General features: G+C 42.2%; 2 protein-coding genes across 5 annotated transcripts in view; one reads left to right on the top strand and one right to left on the bottom strand.

Annotated features, from left to right (window-relative positions):
* LOC129869682 (FSD1-like protein) overlaps nt 1-15,282 on the bottom strand; it is a 97,832-nt gene extending 82,550 nt beyond the window's left edge. For 2 of the 4 annotated variants that reach the window (XM_055944334.1, XM_055861039.1), the window contains exon 1: nt 15,144-15,282. In XM_055944334.1, the coding sequence (XP_055800309.1) occupies nt 15,144-15,269 (126 nt within the window). In that variant the 5' untranslated portion in view covers nt 15,270-15,282. The remainder of the gene's footprint in view (nt 1-15,143) is intronic. The other 2 variants (XM_055861049.1, XM_055861057.1) reach the window with 1 other exon arrangement.
* Nucleotides 15,283-15,433: 151 nt separating this feature from the next.
* The window catches only part of ift74 (intraflagellar transport 74), a 64,447-nt gene continuing 59,799 nt past the window's right edge, over nt 15,434-20,081 (top strand). The window contains exons 1-2 of the mRNA XM_055944322.1: nt 15,434-15,574; nt 15,834-15,986. Of these exons, the coding sequence (XP_055800297.1) occupies nt 15,867-15,986 (120 nt within the window). The 5' untranslated portion in view covers nt 15,434-15,574; nt 15,834-15,866. The remainder of the gene's footprint in view (nt 15,575-15,833; nt 15,987-20,081) is intronic.

Here is a 20,081-nt window from a genome sequence, read left to right as displayed (position 1 = left end):
GGGCTACACTGTCTTGGTGCAGAGGGCTACGCTGTCTTGGTGCAGAGGGCTACGCTGTCTTGGTGCAGAGGGCTACACTCTCTTGGTGCAGAGGGCTACGCTGTCTTGGTGCAGAGGGCTACGCTGTCTTGGTGCAGAGGGCTACGCTGTCTTGGTGCAGAGGGCTACGCTGTCTTGGTGCAGAGGGCTACGCTGTCTTGGTGCAGAGGGCTACGCTGTCTTGGTGCAGAGGGCTACGCTGTCTTGGTGCTGTGTGTTCACCATTCACCTAAAAGCCCATCACCCTAAAGGCTCGTTTTGAATGGCCCATCACCCTAAAGGCTCGTTGTGAATAGCCCATCACCCTAAAGGATTGTTGTGAATGGCCCATCACCCTAAAGGCTCGTTGTGAATGGCCCATCACCCTAAAGGCTCGTTGTGAATGGCCCATCACCCTAAAGGCTCGTTGTGAATGGCCCATCACCCTAAAGGCTCGTTGTGAATGGCCCATCACCCTAAAGGCTCGTTGTGAATGGCCCATCACCCTGAAGGCTCGTTGTGAATGGCCCATCACGCTAAAGGCTCGTTGTGAATGGCCCATCACCCTAAAGGCTCGTTGTGAATGGCCCATCACCCTAAAGGCTCGTTGTGAATGGCCCATCACCCTAAAGGCTCGTTGTGAATGGCCCATCACCCTAAAGGCTCGTTGTGAATGGCCCATCACGCTAAAGGCTCGTTGTGAATGACCCATCACCCTGAAGGCTCGTTGTGAATGGCCCATCACCCTAAAGGCTCGTTGTGAATGGCCCATCACCCTAAAGGCTCGTTGTGAATGGCCCATCACCCTAAAGGCTCGTTGTGAATGGCCCATCACCCTAAAGGCTCGTTGTGAATGGCCCATCACCCTAAAGGCTCGTTGTGAATGGCCCATCACCCTAAAGGCTCGTTGTGAATGGCCCATCCCGCTAAAGGCTCGTTGTGAATGACCCATCACCCTGAAGGCTCGTTGTGAATGGCCCATCACCCTAAAGGCTCGTTGTGAATGGCCCATCACCCTAAAGGCTCATTGTGAATGGCCCATCACCCTAAAGGCTCGTTGTGAATGGCCCATCACCCTAAAGGCTCGTTGTGAATGGCCTACATAATAGGTCATGCTGAAACTTCACAACTGGCACCAACACAGTATCTGGCACCAACACAGTGCCTGTCTCTATATATAGGGTATAGGGTTCAATAGGGTTCTGGTCTAAAGTAGTGCACTATATAGGGTATAGGGTTCAATAGGGCTCTGGTCTAAAGTAGTGCACTATATATAGGGAATAGGGTTCCATAGGGCTCGGGTCTAAAGTAGTGCACTATATAAGGAATAGGGTTCCATAGGGCTCTGGTCTAAAGTAGTGCACTATATATGGAATAGGACACCATTGGGGACGGTGACTTGCCATCTCTTCCCCAGCATTAGTTTTCTATTTTGCATTTATTAAGGATACTCTTCCTGTTGTCCAAACAAGATTAAGGCAATTACGTCACAAACAAATCCTAATTAAAACAGTACATCATACAATACATTATCACACCATTACATACCGTATCTACAATACATTTTCACACCACTACATACTGTATCTACAATACATTATCACACCACTACATATCTACAATACATTATCACACCACTACATACCGTATCTACAATACAGTATGAAGTGGTGTAATAATGTATCTACAACACATTATCACACCACACCACTACAATACATTATCATACCACTACATACTGTAGCTACAATACATTATCACACCACTACATACTGTATCTACAACACATTATCACACCACTACAATACATTATCATACCACTACATACTGTAGCTACAATACATTATCACACCACTTCATACTGTATCTACAACACATTATCACACCACTACAATACATTATCACACCACTACAATACATTATCACACCACTACATACTGTAGCTACAATACATTATCACACCACTACATACTGTATCTACAACACATTATCACACCACTACAATACATTATCATACCACTACATACTGTAGCTACAATACATTATCACACCACTACATACTGTATCTACAATACATTATCACACCACTACATATCTACAATACATTATCACACCACTACATACAACACATTATCACACCACTACATACTGTATCTACAATACATTATCACACCCCTACATACAACACATCACACCACTTCATACTGTATCTACAATACATTATCACACCCCTACATACAACACATTATCACACCACTTCATACTGTATCTACAATACATTATCACACCACTACATACTGTATCGACAATACATTATCACACCACTACATACTGTATCTACAATACATTATCACACCCCTACATACAACATATTATCACACCACTCCATACTGTATCTACAATACATTATCACACCCCTACATACAACACATTATCACACCACTACATACTGTATCTACAATACATTATCACACCCCTACATACAACACATTATCACACCACTACATACTGTATCTACAATACATTATCACACCCCTACATACTGTATCTACAATACATTATCACACCCCTACATACAATACATTATCACACCCCTACATACAACACATTATCACACCACTTCATACTGTATCTACAATACATTATCACACCACTACATACTGTATCTACAATACATTATCACACCACTACATACAACACATTATCACACCACTACATACAATACATTATCACACCCCTACATACAACACATTATCACACCACTACATACTGTAGCTACAATACATTATCACACCACTACATACTGTATCTACAATACATTATCACACCACTACATATCTACAATACATTATCACACCACTACATACCGTATCTACAATACAGTATGAAGTGGTGTAATAATGTATCTACAACACATTATCACACCACACCACTACAATACATTATCATACCACTACATACTGTAGCTACAATACATTATCACACCACTACAATAGAATACATTATCACACCACTACATATCTACAATACATTATCACACCCCTACATACAATACATTATCACACCCCTACATACAACACATTATCACACCACTTCATACTGTATCTACAATACATTATCACACCACTACATACTGTATCTACAATACATTATCACACCACTACATACAACACATTATCACACCACTACATACAATACATTATCACACCCCTACATACAACACATTATCACACCACTACATACTGTAGCTACAATACATTATCACACCACTACATACTGTATCTACAATACATTATCACACCACTACATATCTACAATACATTATCACACCACTACATACCGTATCTACAATACAGTATGAAGTGGTGTAATAATGTATCTACAACACATTATCACACCACACCACTACAATACATTATCATACCACTACATACTGTAGCTACAATACATTATCACACCACTACAATAGAATACATTATCACACCACTACATATCTACAATACATTATCACACCACTACAATAGAATACATTATCACACCACTACAATAGAATACATTATCACACCACTACATAACTACAATACAACACACTATTAAACCAATACTTTTGACTGGCCTGCACAGAGCCCTGACCTGAACCCCATCGAACACCTCTGGGATGAATTGGAATTCCAACTGCGTGCCAGGCCTAATCACCCAACATCAGAGTCAGGCCTAGTCATCCAACATCAGAGTCAGGCCTAGTCATCCAACATCAGAGTCAGGCCTAGTCATCCAACATCAGAGTCAGGCCTAGTCACCCAACATCAGAGTCAGGCCTAGTCACCCAACATCAGAGTCAGGCCTAGTCATCCAACAGAGTCAGGCCTAGTCACCCAACATCAGTGCCCGACCTCACTAATACCCTTGGCTGAATGGAAGCAAGTCCCCGCAACAATGTTCCAACATCTAATGGAAAGCCTTCTCAGAAGAGTGGAGGCTGTTACAGCAGCAATGTTCCAACATCTAGTGGAAAGCCTTCCCAGAAGAGTGGAGGCTGTTATAGCAGCAATGTTCCAACATCTAGTAGAAATCCTTCCCAGAAGAGTGGAGGCTGTTATAGCAGCAATGTTCCAACATCTAGTGGAAAGCCTTCCCAGAAGAGTGGAGGCTGTTATAGCAGCAATGTTCCAACATCTAGTGGAAAGCCTTCCCAGAAGAGTGGAGGCTGTTATAGCAGCAATGTTCCAACATCTAGTGGAAAGCATTCCCAGAAGAGTGGAGGCTGTTATAGCAGCAAAGGGGGAACCAACTCCATATTAATGCCCATTATTTTGGAATGAGATGTTTGACGAGCAGCTGTCCACATACTGTACATGACCAAAACTATCTACAATCCAAATGGTCTAATACCACAATATTAAAACATTACTATGTACATGTGTGTAGTGTGTTTGTGCGCCTGTGTGTAGTGTGTGTGTGCGCCTGTGTGTGTGTGTGTGTCTTCACAATCTGCGTTGATCCATAAGGTGTATTTTTCTGTTTTTTTAATTCTATTTTACTACTCGCTTGAGTTACCTGATGTGGAATAGAGTTCCATGTAGTCAAGGCTCTATGTTGTACTGTGCGTTTCCCCAGAGTCTGTTCTGGACTTGAGGTCTGTGAAGAGACCTCAAGTGGCTTGTCTTGCACGGGGGGGGGGGGTGGTACGCATGGGTGTCTGAGCTGTGCACTAGCCGTTTAAACACAGACAGCTCGGTGCTTTCGACATGTCAATACCTCTCACAAAAGACATGTAGTGATGCAGTCTCTCTCCTCTCTACTTTGAGATTGACATGCAGAGTTCATGCCAACACAAGCAGACAAAAGGCCCCAACACCATGAGTTAAGCTAATTCTCTTCATTAGGACCTCCGTCGCCCTCCTGTCAATTTAATTAGTGTACAGTGTCAATATTGCCTACAGCATTGAATACAGTACAGCCTACAGTAACTGACAGGACCACGATGGAAATAGAGATGGAGGTTTTGTTGACATTGTTTCCCGATGTGGGAGGTTTATACTAACATCGCTATTTGGAAATCAAATGCCAAGCTAGAAACAAGAAGAAATAGATTGTTAAAGTGTCTTATTGACATCGGTCGCATGTTGTGTTTGTCTGTTAGCTCAGGGTTAACAAATGCTATGTGTGACCAGTCTAGCCGGGGGATAAGAACAACACAGTGGGAAGAAGGCCTATTGTGTTCTATCCTCAGTCATTTTAAAATGTCTTGTTCTCTGTTCATTAGTAACTTATGTTGTAGTGCACACGATGCTTGCTGAACTATATGTTGTACACTACAAAGTATTACCGGAGATTTGGTAAAGGTTTGTCCTACAGTAGTTCCAATTTAATACCATCAAGATGGATTTGATTTGGATTGCTATTTGAATGAGCATCAGGTAACATGTTCGGGAAAAACACCTAAATACCAGGCTATACATCGAACAGGGACAAACAGAAAACACCTAAATACCAGGCTATACAACGAACAGGGACAAACAGAAAACACCTAAATACCAGGCTATACATCGAACAGGACAAACAGAAAACACCTAAATACCAGGCTATACATCGAACAGGGACAAACAGAAAACACCTAAATACCAGGCTATACAACGAACAGGGACAAACAGAAAACACCTAAATACCAGGCTATACATCGAACAGGGACAAACAGAAAACACCTAAATACCAGGCTATACATCGAACAGGGACAAACAGAAAACACCTAAATACCAGGCTATACAACGAACAGAAAACACCTAAATACCAGGCTATACAACGAACAGAAAACACCTAAATACCAGGCTATACATCGAACAGGGACAAACAGAAAACACCTAAATACCAGGCTATACATCGAACAGGGACAAACAGAAAACACCTAAATACCAGGCTATACATCGAACAGGACAAACAGAAAACACCTAAATACCAGGCTATACATCGAACAGGGACAAACAGAAAACACCTAAATACCAGGCTATACAACGAACAGGGACAAACAGAAAACACCTAAATACCAGGCTATACAACGAACAGAAAACACCTAAATACCAGGCTATACATCGAACAGGGACAAACAGAAAACACCTAAATACCAGGCTATACAACGAACAGAAAACACCTAAATACCAGGCTATACATCGAACAGGACAAACAGAAAACACCTAAATACCAGGCTATACAACGAACAGAAAACACCTAAATACCAGGCTATACATCGAACAGGGACAAACAGAAAACACCTAAATACCAGGCTATACATCGAACAGGGACAAACAGAAAACACCTAAATACCAGGCTATACAACGAACAGGGACAAACAGAAAACACCTAAATACCAGGCTATACATCGAACAGGGACAAACAGAAAACACCTAAATACCAGGCTATACAACGAACAGGGACAAACAGAAAACACCTAAATACCAGGCTATACAACGAACAGGGACAAACAGAAAACACCTAAATACCAGGCTATTCATCGAACAGGGACAAACAGAAAACACCTAAATACCAGGCTATACATCGAACAGGACAAACAGAAAACACCTAAATACCAGGCTATACATCGAACAGGGACAAACAGAAAACACCTAAATACCAGGCTATACATCGAACAGAAAACACCTAAATACCAGGCTATACATCGAACAGGGACAAACAGAAAACACCTAAATACCAGGCTATACATCGAACAGAAAACACCTAAATACCAGGCTATACATCGAACAGGACAAACAGAAAACACCTAAATACCAGGCTATACATCGAACAGGGACAAACAGAAAACACCTAAATACCAGGCTATACAACGAACAGAAAACACCTAAATACCAGGCTATACATCGAACAGGGACAAACAGAAAACACCTAAATACCAGGCTATACATCGAACAGGACAAACAGAAAACACCTAAATACCAGGCTATACATCGAACAGGGACAAACAGAAAACACCTAAATACCAGGCTATACATCGAACAGGGACAAACAGAAAACACCTAAATACCAGGCTATACATCGAACAGGGACAAACAGAAAACACCTAAATACCAGGCTATACAACGAACAGGGACAAACAGAAAACACCTAAATACCAGGCTATACATCGAACAGGGACAAACAGAAAACACCTAAATACCAGGCTATACATCGAACAGGGACAAACAGAAAACACCTAAATACCAGGCTATACATCGAACAGGGACAAACAGAAAACACCTAAATACCAGGCTATACATCGAACAGGGACAAACAGAAAACACCTAAATACCAGGCTATACAACGAACAGGGACAAACAGAAAACACCTAAATACCAGGCTATACATCGAACAGGGACAAACAGAAAACACCTAAATACCAGGCTATACATCGAACAGGACAAACAGAAAACACCTAAATACCAGGCTATACATCGAACAGAAAACACCTAAATACCAGGCTATACATCGAACAGGGACAAACAGAAAACACCTAAATACCAGGCTATACATCGAACAGAAAACACCTAAATACCAGGCTATACATCGAACAGGGACAAACAGAAAACACCTAAATACCAGGCTATACATCGAACAGAAAACACCTAAATACCAGGCTATACATCGAACAGGGACAAACAGAAAACACCTAAATACCAGGCTATACATCGAACAGAAAACACCTAAATACCAGGCTATACATCGAACAGGACAAACAGAAAACACCTAAATACCAGGCTATACATCGAACAGAAAACACCTAAATACCAGGCTATACATCGAACAGGGACAAACAGAAAACACCTAAATACCAGGCTATACATCGAACAGAAAACGCCTAAATACCAGGCTATACATCGAACAGGACAAACAGAAAACACCTAAATACCAGGCTATACAACGAACAGAAAACACCTAAATACCAGGCTATACATCGAACAGGGACAAACAGAAAACACCTAAATACCAGGCTATACATCGAACAGGGACAAACAGAAAACACCTAAATACCAGGCTATACATCGAACAGGACAAACAGAAAACACCTAAATACCAGGCTATACATCGAACAGGGACAAACAGAAAACACCTAAATACCAGGCTATACATCGAACAGGGACAAACAGAAAACACCTAAATACCAGGCTATACATCGAACAGGGACAAACAGAAAACACCTAAATACCAGGCTATACAACGAACAGGGACAAACAGAAAACACCTAAATACCAGGCTATACAACGAACAGGGACAAACAGAAAACACCTAAATACCAGGCTATACATCGAACAGGGACAAACAGAAAACACCTAAATACCAGGCTATACATCGAACAGGGACAAACAGAAAACACCTAAATACCAGGCTATACATCGAACAGGACAAACAGAAAACACCTAAATACCAGGCTATACAACGAACAGAAAACACCTAAATACCAGGCTATACATCGAACAGGGACAAACAGAAAACACCTAAATACCAGGCTATACATCGAACAGGACAAACAGAAAACACCTAAATACCAGGCTATACATCGAACAGGGACAAACAGAAAACACCTAAATACCAGGCTATACATCGAACAGGGACAAACAGAAAACACCTAAATACCAGGCTATACATCGAACAGGACAAACAGAAAACACCTAAATACCAGGCTATACATCGAACAGGGACAAACAGAAAACACCTAAATACCAGGCTATACATCGAACAGGGACAAACAGAAAACACCTAAATACCAGGCTATACATCGAACAGGGACAAACAGAAAACACCTAAATACCAGGCTATACAACGAACAGGGACAAACAGAAAACACCTAAATACCAGGCTATACAACGAACAGGGACAAACAGAAAACACCTAAATACCAGGCTATACATCGAACAGGGACAAACAGAAAACACCTAAATACCAGGCTATACATCGAACAGGGACAAACAGAAAACACCTAAATACCAGGCTATACATCGAACAGGACAAACAGAAAACACCTAAATACCAGGCTATACAACGAACAGAAAACACCTAAATACCAGGCTATACATCGAACAGGGACAAACAGAAAACACCTAAATACCAGGCTATACATCGAACAGGACAAACAGAAAACACCTAAATACCAGGCTATACATCGAACAGGGACAAACAGAAAACACCTAAATACCAGGCTATACATCGAACAGGGACAAACAGAAAACACCTAAATACCAGGCTATACATCGAACAGGGACAAACAGAAAACACCTAAATACCAGGCTATACATCGAACAGGGACAAACAGAAAACACCTAAATACCAGGCTATACAACGAACAGGGACAAACAGAAAACACCTAAATACCAGGCTATACATCGAACAGGGACAAACAGAAAACACCTAAATACCAGGCTATACATCGAACAGGGACAAACAGAAAACACCTAAATACCAGGCTATACATCGAACAGGACAAACAGAAAACACCTAAATACCAGGCTATACATCGAACAGGGACAAACAGAAAACACCTAAATACCAGGCTATACAACGAACAGGGACAAACAGAAAACACCTAAATACCAGGCTATACATCGAACAGGGACAAACAGAAAACACCTAAATACCAGGCTATACATCGAACAGGGACAAACAGAAAACACCTAAATACCAGGCTATACAACGAACAGGGACAAACAGAAAACACCTAAATACCAGGCTATACATCGAACAGAAAACACCTAAATACCAGGCTATACATCGAACAGGGACAAACAGAAAACACCTAAATACCAGGCTATACATCGAACAGAAAACACCTAAATACCAGGCTATACATCGAACAGGGACAAACAGAAAACACCTAAATACCAGGCTATACATCGAACAGAAAACACCTAAATACCAGGCTATACATCGAACAGGACAAACAGAAAACACCTAAATACCAGGCTATACATCGAACAGGGACAAACAGAAAACACCTAAATACCAGGCTATACATCGAACAGAAAACACCTAAATACCAGGCTATACATCGAACAGGGACAAACAGAAAACACCTAAATACCAGGCTATACATCGAACAGGGACAAACAGAAAACACCTAAATACCAGGCTATACATCGAACAGGGACAAACAGAAAACACCTAAATACCAGGCTATACATCGAACAGAAAACACCTAAATACCAGGCTATACATCGAACAGGACAAACAGAAAACACCTAAATACCAGGCTATACATCGAACAGGACAAACAGAAAACACCTAAATACCAGGCTATACATCGAACAGGGACAAACAGAAAACACCTAAATACCAGGCTATACATCGAACAGGGACAAACAGAAAACACCTAAATACCAGGCTATACATCGAACAGAAAACACCTAAATACCAGGCTATACATCGAACAGGGACAAACAGAAAACACCTAAATACCAGGCTATACAACGAACAGAAAACACCTAAATACCAGGCTATACATCGAACAGGACAAACAGAAAACACCTAAATACCAGGCTATACATCGAACAGGGACAAACAGAAAACACCTAAATACCAGGCTATACATCAAACAGGGACAAACAGAATCATAGATAAAATAATCCACTGATTCTAAGGAGCCGTTGCCCCAGTTCAGTTTCTACGTCCAACTACAGTAATATCAGATATCCACTGTACAATAAGATATACAATACATTAGGAACACCTTATTGAAGTCACTTGTTAAATCCACTTCAAATCAGTGTAGATGAAGGGGAGGAGACATGTTAAAGAAGGATTTTTAAGCCTTGAGACATGGATTGTGTATTTGTGCCATTCAGACGGTGAATGAGCAAGACAAAAGATTGATGTGCCTTTGAACGGAGTATGGTACTAGGTTCCAGGCGCACCGGTTTGAGTGTGTCAAGAACTGCAACGTTGCTGGGTTTTTCACGCTCAACAGCTTCCCTGTGTATCAAGAATGGTCAACCACCCAAAGGACATCCAGCCAACTTGACTCAACTGTGGGAAGCATTGGAGTCAGCATGCATTGGAGTCAGCATCCCTGTGGAACGCTTGACACCTCGTTGGAGTCCATGTCCCGACGAATTGAGGCTGTTCTGAGGACAAAAGGTGGGTGTGCAACTCAATATTATGAAGGTGTTCCTAATGTTTTGTACACTCAGTGTAGATAGGCAGTACTGTGTATGTGTATCGTCTTGGACAGTGTACAGAAATGTTTCTGTATGTTCCTCTATATCATGTGAATGTTGGCAGATGTCCGTTAGTTCCGGGGAGGGACCGACCGGCTGAACGAGGGACCACGCTACTGAGCAACACAACATGATTAGGCAGATTGGAGGATTGGCCTTCACAGATGTCTGTTAGTTCCCGGGGAGGGACCACGCTACTGAGCAACATGATTAGGCAGATTGGCTTTCACAGATGTCCGTTAGTTCCCGGGGAGGGACCACGCTACTGAGCAACATGATTAGGCAGATTGGCCTTCACATATGTCCGTTAGTTCCCGGGGAGGGACCGACCGGCTGAACGAGGGACCATGCTACTGAGCAACACAACATGATTAGGCAGATTGGAGGATTGGCCTTCACAGATGTCCGTTAGTTCCCGGGGAGGGACCGACCGGCTGAACGAGTGACCACGCTACTGAGCAACATGATTAGGCAGATTGGAGGATTGGCCTTCACTTCTATTTAAAGCTGCTGCATGACACAACAGACTGATGATTATCTTAATGCTGTGCATTAGGTCAGCTAACACTACAAATGTTTTCTGACCTACTCTATAGACCCCCAATCCCTAACTCCTAGGCACTATGTAGATGTGAGAGGATTTGACAGTTTGAAAAGTACAGTAGGACCTTCTCTGTGCCCTCTGAAAAGGACAGGTTTAATGTTGACCTTAGACTATAGCCCACCCATCCAACCCAACCGATAGATAACCCCATGCTAATTGACAACAACTCAGATGAACATGAGGTTACATAACAATGGTGTAGCAGAAGCCTGCAGGCCTACACATAACAGCAGTGTTACAGCAGTAGCTTGTAGGCCTACACATACCAGCAGTAGCTTGTAGTCCTACACATAACAGCAGTAGCTTGTAGGCCTACACATAACAGCAGTAGCTTGTAGGCCAACACATAACAGCAGTAGCTTCTAGGGCTACACATAACAGCAGTAGCTTCTAGGGCTACACATAACGACAGTAGCTTGTAGACCTACACATAACAGCAGTAGCCTGTAGGCCTACACATAACAGCAGTAGCTTGTAGGCCTACACATAACAGCAGTAGCTTGTAGACCTACACATAACAGCAGTAGCCTGTAGGCCTACACATAACAGCAGTAGCTTGTAGACCTACACATAACAGCAGTAGCCTGTAGGCCTACACATAACAGCAGTAGCTTGTAGGCCTACACATAACAGCAGTAGCTTGTAGGCCTACACATAACTGCAGTAGCTTGTAGGCCTACACATAACAGCAGTGTTACAGCAGTAGCTTGTAGACCTACACATAACAGCAGTAGCCTGTAGGCCTACACACAACAGCAGTAGCTTGTAGGCCTACACATAACAGCAGTGTTACAGCAGTAGCTTGTAGGCCTACACATAACAGCAGTAGCTTGTAGGTCTACACACAACAGCAGTAGCTTGTAGGTCTACACACAACAGCAGTAGCTTGTAGGTCTACACACAACAGCAGTAGCTTGTAGGCCTACACACAACAGCAGTAGCTTGTAGGCCTACACATAACAGCAGTGTTACAGCAGTAGCTTGTAGACCTACACATAACAGCAGTAGCTTGTAGGCCAACACATAACAGCAGTAGCTTGTAGGCCAAAACATAACAGCAGTAGCTTCTAGGGCTACACATAACAGCAGTAGCTTGTAGGCCTACACATAACAGCAGTAGCTTGTAGGCCTACACATAACAGCAGTGTTACAGCAGTAGCTTGTAGACCTACACATAAAAGCAGTAGCTTGCAGTCCTACACATAACAGCAGTGTTACAGCAGTAGCAGATACACGTCAGCTACAAAAGGCAGGGGTTTAACAGGACTTAAAGCTACTCCCAACAAGCTATTTCACAGTGGACATTCCCTAGGGCTGTGTCTGGTATGGTCCCGTGTGGCTCAGTTGGTAGAGCATGGCGCTTGCAACGCCAGGGTTATGGGTTCATTCCCCACGGGGGGACCAGGATGAATATGTATGAACTTTCCAATTTGTAAGTCGCTCTGGATAAGAGCGTCTGCTAAATTACGTAAATGTAAATGTAAATGGTATGGCAACCTATTTATTCCGTATATAGATGCACTGTTTTTGACCTGAACCCATAGTAGTTGGAGGAACTCCCCCCCCCCCCCCCCAAAATGTGGTGATGTTTTCCTAAATTGAGAAAAACATGTTATGGAAGATCAACATGGAGTAAGTTATGGAGGAAGGATGTTTGACGTGTATTGGTTCTAAAGAGCAGGATCTGCAGTACTCAGAAACAGTATACTAGCCATTTTATGCTGCGAATAGAAATAATACTACTACTTGAGCTGTGGCCACTACCAGTAGTAGTGGACTGGATACTGTAACCACAGCAAAGGCCCCTGCCTAGGAAACACATGTCAACTCAATGCTGGCCTTAGGCCTGTATCTATTTCAGTAGCATTCTGTTCAGCCCAATGGATACTCCACTGTAAAACACTGTCAAAACGTCAGGAGCCTAAATGACAGAGCTCAAACATGGTGAGTTGGTTTTAAAAGTGAAGTGGAAGGAGGGAAAAGTGGTTTGATTCAACAACAAAAAAATTCAATCTGAAACTAAAATGAATTTCCAGGTGCGTGGCTGGTATGAAGTTCCTTTACTGGACACGACTCTCTAGCACTTAACAAAAAAACAAAACATACAAAACATTGATGAACGACTAACTCAAACCCCAGCCAAATCGAACAGTAATGGTTTTCTATTGGAGATTGACAACTACTGACAATATACTGTCTGTCTGCCCTCCCATCTGTCTGAGGTGCTGGCTCACAACTAGTGCCACTTCCTTATTGAGTGCCCCTGTGCCTTTCAGAATGACGTCACACCTCTCCTCTCTGACTGAGGGTTATAATAGACCTGTACCACTGGTGTGACCTCTCTCTCTCTCTCTCTCTGACTGAGTAATAGACTTAGAAGAAGCTTAGGTTGACAGCACGTGCTAAAGGCTATACTGTCTTTTTCATGTACATCTTTCCTTCCTCCTTTTATTATTTCGGTAGAAAGGAGAGGTAGCCATACAGGTCATTTCCTGTTAGATAGTCACACCCTAGTTATGCTGATAACAAACAAAAAACAAATACAAACGATAAGCCCATCCAGTTGCTATAGGCCCTTGACAACAAACTTAAAGTAATGTGTCTGACATTTCATAACAAATATGTTTATTTTTTCAGGACGACTTCAAAAAAATATTGTAATATTCTGAGATGCATGACAAGTCTACAAAAGACGTGTAAGCACAAATATTGACTTTATAATGATATGATGTTTTGTTATTGTTACAATAACAGACCTAAAGTGGCAGACAAATAAACAAACAGCCTATAGGACAAGCAAAGCTGTATAATAAAAGACATGAATAACTTTGACACCTACTGTGACTGTCAAAACCACAAAAGAAATTAGGAAGTTAATTACTTTACAGAAGTGTGTCATCATATTTCAATACCAAGATCAATGTCAAATGTGCCAAATCATTGCTGGGTAGAGGAGCTGTTCTCTGTCACATGAAAGACGTGTGAATATCAGTCATTGGAGAATAACCAGAAGGAAACGTTCGAAAGAAACATTGTATCAGAAAATATCTAGTTTCCAAGTCAACAGATTCTTCTTAAGCAACAGAACGAATGTGAAGATGTTTCCAGCCCTAATGAATCACGCATATTCTTGATAAACAATGACAAAAATCACGTAATGTTGGACTAATGTTCGTTCTCAGCAAGCTCGTCTCGTTACATACAACTATCACTTCGACTAACCGTGAAGCTTGAAAGCCGTACACAATGTTGCCAGTATTATGGCATGCACAGCTGACGACCGAATCATCATCGATATCGGTTCCTAATACGCCGGGTACACTTACTTTTTGAGAGTCCATACCGAGGACCGAAACAGAAATATAATCAAATCCAATGCATAGGCAGGCGAAGTTCTCTCCAAAGAGGAAGACGATTACCCCACTGGATGGCGGAGCATAGTGCACGTACATGCGCAGTAGTTTTTTAACCCTCGCCCTCGTAAAATTAGAGGCAATATACAAAATGTAGACTTGTTGCGCCCTCCACTGGACTAAAGAAGAATGTATTTGATGTGTCAGTAAACGTTTCATAAATCAGTGGTCACGAAGGGCAGGGTTTTGCAGAGGGATTCCACTTCTCAGAGATTTCCCCCAAAGTCTCGCGGTAATGGTTGGTTGCTGTGGTAACGTCAAAAGAAGTGTACTGGTAGCTTGCTTGCTACAACAAAAATACTAACAATCAAATTGAGCGGTTTGACACCTGTACAAAACACGAGGTAAGTTGGTACACTTATATTAGGCATTATAGCTACCTTGAAATTGTCGAGACAAGAGACAACGGTTTCATTAGCAAACTAGCTAGCAACATCCAGCTAACATTAGCCTAGCTAGCTAACGCGTTACTAGTAACTAAGCCAACTAACGGTACATCGCTCGGAAATGCACCATGCCTATGCCTCTGTTTGGTTTAGTTTAGCTTTGCTAACGTTACTCCAGGCAGTTGCTTGTCGTTGAAAGACTGATTTTCTCCTGCAGGATTTTGTGGTGAGAAGAGAAACCGGCGAAGAGATGGCGAGCCAGAGGCCACCGTCAGGTAGACCGATGAGTCGGGGGTCTCTAGTACCAGGGACTGGGAGACCTCTAACTACCATCAGACCTCCACCCACAGCCATTAGGGTCGGAACTGGGGTAAAGCCAAGTCGCAGTTTTTAATGTTTTCTTGCAGATTCCTGACTAACTATCATCACCCTTTACACACCTTCAGTAGCGTATGGACTAATGTACAGTTCCTAATGAAAGTCTACACACCCTATTTTGCTGGTTTAAAATTAAATCTAAAAAGGGATTACAATTGAAAATGTTTCCCTACAGATCTACACATCCTGCGCCACGTTTTCAAAGTAAAAGAAAAAGTAGAGAATATTTTCAAAAAAGAAATAAACAAAGATGTCTTCACGCCCCAGAGTTAATACTTGGTGCAAGCACCTTTGGCAGAAAATACAGCTGAAAAACACTTTGAATACGATCCTACCAACTCTGGACAACTCCAATGGCAACATATATCCATTGTTGTAAAATTTTCTCAAGCTTATTGATTTTAGTTGAGAATCATTGATGGACAGCAATATTCAAACCTTGTTTCTGATTTTCAAACAGATTTACTGTGCACTCGGGGCTCCCGAGTGGTGCAGTGGTCTAAGATACTGCATCTCAGTACAAGAGGCGTCATTGCAGTACCTGGTTTGAATCCAGGCTGCATCACATCCGTGATTGGGAGTCCCATAAGGCGGCGCACAATTGGCCCGGCGTCGTCTGAGTTTGGCCGGGGTAGGCTGTCACTGTAAATAAGAATTTGTTCTTAACTGACTTGCCTAGTTAAATATAAAAATAAAAAAAATCTGGAAAATATTTGGACCCTTTGACTTTCCCACATTTTGTTACATTACAGCCTTATTCTAAAAGGGATGAAATAAAACATGTTCCTCATCAAACGACACACAATACCCCATATTGACAAAGAGAAAACTGGTTCTTCAAAATGTACATAAGTATTCAGACCCATTGCTATGACACTTAAAATTAAGCTCAGGTGCATCCTGTTTCCATTGATCATCCTTGAAATGTTTCTACAACTTGATTGGAGTCCACCTGTGGTAAATTCAATAGATTTGACATGATTTTGAAATGCACACAGCTGTCTATATAAGGTTCCACAGTTGACATTGCATGTCAGAGCAAAAACCAAGCCATGAGGTCAAAGGCAGGATTGTGTCGAGGCATGATCAGGAGAAGGGTAACAAAAAGAATTCTGCAGCATTGAAGGTCCGCAAGAACACAGTGGCCTCCATTATTCTTAAATGGTAGACGTTTGGAACCACCAAGACTCTTCCTAGAGCTGGCCACCCGACCAAACTGAGCAATCGGGGGAGAAGGGCCTTGGTCAGGGAGTGACCAAGAACCCGATGGTCTCTCTGACAGTGCTCCATAGTTCCTCTGTGTGCTCCATAGTTCCTCTGTGGAGATGGGAGAATCTTCCAGAAGGGCAACCATCTCTGCATCACTCCACCAATCAGGCCTTTATGGTAGAGTGGCCAGACGAAAGGCACATGACAGCCCGCTTGGAGTTTGCCAAAAGGCACCTAAAGGACTCTCAGACCATGAGAAACAAGATTCTCTGGTCTGATGAAACCAAGATTGAACTCTTTGGCCTGAATGCCAAGCGTCACGTCTGGAGGAAACCTGGCACCATCCCTACGGTGAAGCATGGTGGTGTCAGCATCATGCTGTTGGGATGTTATTCAGCGGCAGGGACTGGGAGACTAATCAGGATTGAGGGAAAGATGAACGGAGCAAAGTAGAGAGAGATCCTTGATGAAAAACCTGCTCCAGAGCGCCCAGGACCACAGAATGGGGCAACCCTAAGCACAGAGGCAAGAAAACGCAGGAGTGACTTTGGGACAAGTCTCTGAATGTCCTTGAGTGACCCAGCCGGAGCCCGGACTTGAACCCAATTGAACATCTCTGGAGAGACCTGAAAATAGCTGTGCAGCAACGCTCCCTATCCAACCTGACAGAGCTTGAGAGGATCTGCAGAGAAGAATGGGAGAAACTCCCCTAATACAGGTGTGCCAAGCTTGTAGCATCATACCCAGGAAGACTTGAGGCTGTAATCGCTGCCAAAGGTGCTTCAACAAAGTACTGAGTAAAGGGTCTGAATAGTTTTAATTTAGTTTACAGCTGTAATTGCTGCCGAAGGTGCTTCCACCAAGTATTAACTTGTTTGAAAACATACAGTGTCTTGTGAACGTATTCACCCCCTTGGTATTTTTCCTATTTTGTTGCCTTAAAACCTGGAATTAAAATAGATTTTGCGGGGGGTTTGTATCATTTGATTTACACAACATACCTATCACTTTGAAGATGCAAAATGTTTTTTATTGTGAAACAAACAAGAAATAAGACAAAAAAAAACAGAACACTTGAGCGTGCATAACTATCCCTCCCAAAGGCAATACTTTGTAGAGCCACCGTTTGCAGCAATTACAGCTAAAAGTCTCTTGGGGTATGTCTCTATAAGCTTGGCACATCTAGCCACTGGGATTTTTGCCCATTCTTCAAGGCAAAACTGCTCCAGCGCCTTCAAGTTGGATGGGTTCCTCTGGTGTACAGCGATCTTTAAGTTATATCACATATTCTCAATTGGATTGAGGTCTGGGCTTTGACTAGGCCATTCCAATACATTTAAATGTTTCCCCTTAAACCACTCGAGTGTTGCTTTAGCAGTATGCTTAGGGTCATTGTCCCGCTGGAAGGTGAACCTCCATCCCAGTGTCAAATCTCTGGAAAACTGAAACAGGTTTCCCTCAAGAATTTCCCTGTATTTAGCGCCATCCATCATTCCTTCAATTCTGACCAGTTTCCCAGTCCCTGCTGATGAAAAACATCCCCACAGCAATGATGCTGCCACCACAATACTTCACTGTGTGGATGGTGTTCTCAGGGTGATGAGAGGTTTTGGGTTTGTGCCAGACATAGCGTTTTCCTTGATGACCAAAAAGCTCAATTTTAGTCTCATCTGACCAGAGTACCTTCTTCCATATGTTTGGGGAGTCTCCCACATGCCTTTTAGCGAACACCAAACATGTTCGCTTATTTTTTTCTTTAGCAATGTGACCACTCTTCCGTAAAGCTCAGCTCTGTGGAGTGTACGGCTCAAAGTGGTCCTATGGACAGATACTCCAATCTTTCGCTGTGGAGCTTTGCAGCTCCTTCAGGGTTATCTTTTGTCTCCTTATTGCTTCTCTGATTAATGCCCTCCTTGCCTGGTCCGTGAGTTTTGGTGGGCGGCCCTCTCTTGGCAGGTTTGTTGTGGTGCCATATTCTTTCCATTTTTTAATAATGGATTTAATGGTGCTCCGTGGATGTTCAAAGTTTCTGATATCTTTTTATAACCCAACCCTGATCTGTACTTCTCCACAACTTTGTCCCTGACCTGTTTGGAGAGCTCCTTGGTCTTCATGGTGCCGCTTGCTTGGTGGTGCCCCTTGCTTAGTGGTGTTGCAGACTCTGGGGCCTTTTCAGAACAGGTGTATATATACTGATATCATGTGACAGATCATGTGACACTTAGATTGCACACAGGTGGACTTTATTATGTGACTTCTGAAGGTAATTGGTTGCACCAAATCTTATTTAGGGGCTTCATAGCAAAGGGGGTGAATACATATGAACCCCCCCCCCCCCACTTTTACTATTGTTTTTTTATTTAATTCTTTGAAACAAGTACAAATGTTTTATTTCACTTCACCAATTTGGACTATTTTGTGCATGTCCGTTATATTAAATCCAAATAAAAATCAATTTAAATTACAGGTTATAATGCAACAACATAGGAAAAACATCAAGGGGGATGAATCCTTTAGCAAAGCACTGTATATATTCAAGATATCTTCGTTAAAAAAAATTTTTTTATTCATTTTGAAAATGTTCTATACTTTTTCTTTCACTTTGAAAATGTGGAGCAGGTTGTGAAGATCAGAAGAAGAAAAAAGTTATCCTTTTTAGATTTCAATTTAAGGCAGGAAAATGTGACAATTGCAAGGCGTGTGTAAGACTTTCACGTGGCACTGTAGCAGCGTTCTCCCCAAAGAATGTAAGAGGGGGGCTGCTCCACCTTGTGGACTGGCTGGGCCACTGTTTAAACTGCATCTGTTATCATTTAAGGCCATTTGTTGCTCTAGATGGCAGGAAATGGCAGTTACAGGTGTTTTAAAAAATAAATAA

This window comes from Salvelinus fontinalis, chromosome 2 (genome assembly GCF_029448725.1).
Source record: "Salvelinus fontinalis isolate EN_2023a chromosome 2, ASM2944872v1, whole genome shotgun sequence".
NCBI lineage: Eukaryota > Metazoa > Chordata > Actinopteri > Salmoniformes > Salmonidae > Salvelinus > Salvelinus fontinalis.
This window is presented reverse-complemented; position numbering and strand designations above follow the sequence as displayed.